Source organism: Plectropomus leopardus, unplaced genomic scaffold (assembly GCF_008729295.1).
Source record: "Plectropomus leopardus isolate mb unplaced genomic scaffold, YSFRI_Pleo_2.0 unplaced_scaffold24401, whole genome shotgun sequence".
NCBI classification, from domain to species: domain Eukaryota; kingdom Metazoa; phylum Chordata; class Actinopteri; order Perciformes; family Serranidae; genus Plectropomus; species Plectropomus leopardus.
Window position 1 is genome coordinate 1 of NW_024626493.1, and position 4,831 is coordinate 4,831.

At 39.2% G+C, this 4,831-nt stretch overlaps 1 gene segment (V, D, J or C); it reads right to left on the reverse strand.

Moving 5' to 3' along the window:
- Positions 1-3,036: 3,036 nt before the first annotated feature.
- Positions 3,037-3,586, reverse strand: LOC121966404. The segment is given in 2 exon segments: positions 3,037-3,359; positions 3,461-3,586. Coding segments are annotated over 2 exon segments (348 nt in total).
- Between the last annotated feature and the right edge of the window lie 1,245 nt (positions 3,587-4,831).

A 4,831-nucleotide genomic window follows, 5' to 3' on the forward strand; every position in this document is an offset into this window, starting at 1 on the left:
AGGTCAGTAACCAGAGACCTGACAGGTGATGGTCAAAGACTGTCCAGGCTGCACGACCAGTGAGTCTGGCTGGATGAGACTGATACTGTTCACACCTGTGGAAACACAAATCAACATTATCTCCATCATTCATCTGACTATTCAGTGTTTCTAATGTGTTTGTGAGTGAGAATCCACTGAAAGCTCCTCACAGGATCCAGCTGCCAGCAGCAGTATCAGAGCTACAGAGAACATGGTTGATGTTGAAGCTGAGCTGACATGAGCTCTTCTGTCCTCTCACTGACACACACACACACACACTTCACTTCTTTATGAGGCATAACACACGCAGAGGCTGATTTACATACTGATGATTGTAAATCTGCTCACTGATATCATTGTTTTGTTTTAAAATCATCAGAATGAATCTCTTTAGAGCAGACTGATAATAAAAAATAATAATAGAAAGAAAAAAGTTTACATGATTTAAAAATAGAATCATAAAGTAGTAGGATTTGAGTTACTGGTCATGTCCTTAAGATTTTATGTTAAATATTTAGAATTTACATTTTATTTATGGATACTTAAATCTGCACTGCTAAGAATGTCATAAAGACAAAAAGTAATGTTCCCATAGGTGGTTGTAGATAGAGGAAGTAGTTCTTGTATGAGTCTACTATTATTTTCTCTCACTGTGTCTCTCCTGGCACAGTAATACACTGCTGTGTCCTCAGTCTTCAGATTGCTCATCTGAAGATAGACTTTACTGCTGGAGTCATCTCTGGAGATGGTGAATCTCCCCTGGACTGACTGGGAGTAATAGATTGGAGTACTAGATGTGTGTACAAGAGCAATCCACTCCAGTCCTTTTCCAGGAGCCTGTCTGATCCAGTTCCAAACTGAGCTTCCAAAATTAAATCCAGATGTTGAGCAGGTGAGTCTGTGAGACTCTCCAGGTTGTCTAACGGCTGGTTCAGACTCTGTTATGGTCTGACCTTCAGCACCAGTCGTAACAAACATAGCAACCAGCAAGACTGTTAACTTTCTGTAAGCCATGTTTACAGTGTGCTTCTGTCCTCTAATCTATGAATCCTCCTTTAAATATGATGTAAACTGGATCCACTGTGAGAATTTGTTTACAGAAAGCTCCTCCTCCATCACACAGTGCATTCAAAGTCAAATTTGATACTATGACCACAACAATTAAATAATCTGAGAAATTGATACTTGTGATTGAAGAGATTGGAACTTCCACAAGTACAAAGAACTGTTGAGTAGATTTAGAAAATATGATTATTCTGTTTTGTCAAAGGATCCAGTAGGTTTGTTCTTTTAAAATTTGACTGATGTGAGGAAGTTACATAATGGTTTCACCTCAGTTCACTTCTATTAGATTGTTATTGCAGTTCAAAAACTGTTTATGTTATTTTATTTTATTTTATTCTAAAGTCATGGAAAGGATACATCTGATCGTATATTTGAACATAAAGTGCTTCAGTACACAGAAAAGTCTTCTTTATGTATATGTATCAGTAATGTATATGAAAGTGCTCTTTTATATTGCTATGAAGAAGAGTAAATGAAACAATAGACAGTTTGGACAGTTAAGTTGGTGTACAGCTTAAAGGAGTTTGAACATCCATTTATTCTCTGCAAACTAAAACAAGTAAAAAAAATTCCCTAGCAAAATCATTTCACTATACAAATGCTGTATATTGTCCACGTCATATATTTAATATGTAGTACATATGTTGAATCTTTAAAGGGGACTACACCAGTTTTTCAAAATTCATACAACTTATCCCCATGGTCTAGGTCAGTCCAAAAATATTAGCAGACTTTGACAACCCATTCAAATTTAATAACTAGAGTGCTAAATCTCAAATTTGGGATGTCATCAAGTATAGAGTCTGGAGGTCTCTAACTCGAGAATATTAGAGACCTAATAAAAGGACATTTGTGGATCTTCACATCAGTTTGATCAGTATATTGTGTAATTACTGAACGATATGAAGTACTTTTCAGTTTTACAGGCTGTGTTAGAAAGTGATCATTGTGTTACACAATGTTGAAATTAGTTTTCTTATTCTTTACCAGCCTAACAACACAGAGAAGGACAAACACATTTAGACATCAGCAGTCTTATTCAAACTGACAGTCAGATATTCACCATCATGGAAGAAAAGAAGAACCAAGAAGAAAGTAAGACAGTTACTTGTGAAGATTTTTGGGTCCTTAACTGGCACTGTGTTATAGTTTGATTTAGTTGCATCATTTATATGTTTAAAAAAAACAGTCCCTTGTTTTGTGTTGAACACAATATCAGATCAGGAAGCAGGAACATCTTGATGATTGGTATTGCTCTGTCAGAGCACCAAAACACAGTCAGAAAGATTTGCTGTGTGGTTTATGTTTTGTTGAACCCCTGAATTAATGATAACTTGTAAAATGTGTGGTTAAGCCGCATGGTTACTGGGTAGTTTTCTGGCTCCTTAACTTGTACTCTGTTATAGTTTAATTTAGTTAAATCATGATTAATTTGACTAGTGTCTGTCTTTTGCTGTATTTGTCCCTCAGTTGTGAAACTCAGGAATAGAGGATGCTGTTAAATCTTTCTCTTAAACTTAATTATGGCTTTCTCCAAACTGAACAGCCCCATCAACAAAATAATATGTTGGCAATCTGTGTTTCTGCTAATCCCATAACTTTAAATTTGTACATTCCACATGTAACATATCAACATTTCTTAAGTGATGTTGTTCAGATTACATCATATGAAGTGAGTTTCTGCTCAGGAGGAGGGATGAATGGTGGAAGTGTGAAACCTTGGTGAAATGGTTACCTAGCAGCAGACTACTGTTCAGGATGAACACAGGACTTTTTATATTGACAGTCTCGCCATAATGCAATGCCTAAGTGTTTCGCCCCATCTGTTATCCCTCAGGTATTTCAACGGATGTAACAATAAGCTGGTGTTGAAATCATTAGTGGTCCGAGGGCTCCTCCTCTGGTGGCTTCTTGTGACAAGGGTTCAGGCACTGAGGGGTTTTTGTTCAGGTCTACTGATGGTTTGTGTTACTGTGACTCTCTGGCACAGTAATACACAGCAGAGTCTTCAGGCTGCAGATTCTGTCCGTTTAGAGTCACTGTCTTGCTGGAGGAGTCTAAGCTGATACTGAACTTGTTCTCCAGAGATTCTTTGTAGACTGGGGTGCAGCCAGCACAGCTGTATCCAATCCACTCCAGTCCTTTCCCTGCAGGCTGTCTGATCCAAGCTGTGTAGTAGCCCAGATCATAAGAGACCTGACAGGTGATGGTCAGACGTTGACCTGGCTGCACAGTCACAGAGGCTGGCTGTGTCAGCTGTTCACACTTCACACCTGTGGAGGGAAACATGTTGAATATTGAATCAGTGTAATGAGAGTGAACAGTCAGTGTGCTGTGATCATACTGTCAGTGTCTCTGCCTCAGTGAGACTCACAGGATCCAGCAGCCAGCAGCAGCAGCAGAGCTACAGAGAACATGGTTGGTGTTGAAGGTGATCTGATGGGAGCTTCTCTTCTTCTGCTGCAGCTGACAGCATGATATCAAGTCTTTATAGCAGACTGTGAGGAAGTTCACTTTGCATAGAGAAGGACACTGACAGGCTATAAGAGAAGGATGAACTGTCCTGTTACAAGTAGGCATAGATTGGAATTATGTTGTGAACATTTATTTTGACACTTCAAAGAAATTTTATATTATATTAAACAACTTTATAGAGCAGCCTCTAGCTCACCTGCTAGAGTGTGGGCCCCCTAAGTCGACACCTTTGCAGTGGCCTGGGTTTGATTCCAGCCTGTGGCCCTTTGCTGTGTCATTCTCTCACCCACATTTCCTGTCATACTACAGCCGTCCTATCAATAAAGGGAAAAAAACCCAAAAAATAATCTTTAAAAAAAAAACACCTTTAAAAAATTTTTTTCCACTAAACGTCTGAAGAGTTGTTTAGCAACACTGTTTCCAGTTTCATCTGCATATTGGAGAAAATCAGAGCTGCAATTATGAGTAGTTCTATTGAGATTATTTTTGGAATGTGTTGATGATCTTAACTGAAGTTAATGTGAGTGTCAAGAGAAACAGGCGTTTTGACTTTGTGTTGACCTCACAAGTTTTTGTACAGCGTTGCTGCTTCTTGTGTCACTGTGTCTCTCGAGCACAATAATAAACAGCAGAATCTTCAGTCTTCAGACTGTTCATCTGCAGATACAGCTGCTGTCTGCTGTTGTCTCTGGAGATGGTGAACCGGCCTTGAACTGACTGAGAGTAGTATTTGCTACCACCGTTACTATTCCAGGCAACCCACTCCAGTCCTTTTCCAGGAGCCTGTCTGATCCAGCCCATATTGTAGCTGCCCAGTGAGAATCCAGAGACTGTCCAGGTTAATTTGTGCGATTCTCCAGGTCTTTTAGTCGCTGGTTCAGATTCTGTCAGAATCTGACCATCAACACCTGTCAAGAAAACAAAAAAATTGTAATTTCCCCTAATTTGGCACCTCTTTCAGGACATTTTCAACTCAAAAAAAGATATCTTCACCTGCCCAGCAGAAAGTTAACAGCAGCAGTCCTGTCCTAAAGTCCATCATGTTAAACTGTGTGTCCACTGTCCTCTGTCCTCCTCTCTACAGTCAGATAAGTAGAGATGGAAGTCATTCTAGTTTTGCATTGACTCCTCCTGAAAAAGGAGAGGCATGTGTGGGTGTGATTTGATGAGGTTGAATGATGGGGACGTTGGGTTTTTGTTTTTATCCTTTACCATATTTCATCTTTTTTTTTTTGTCTTGTAAAAAGTAACTCCTGTGGTCTGGCAGGGC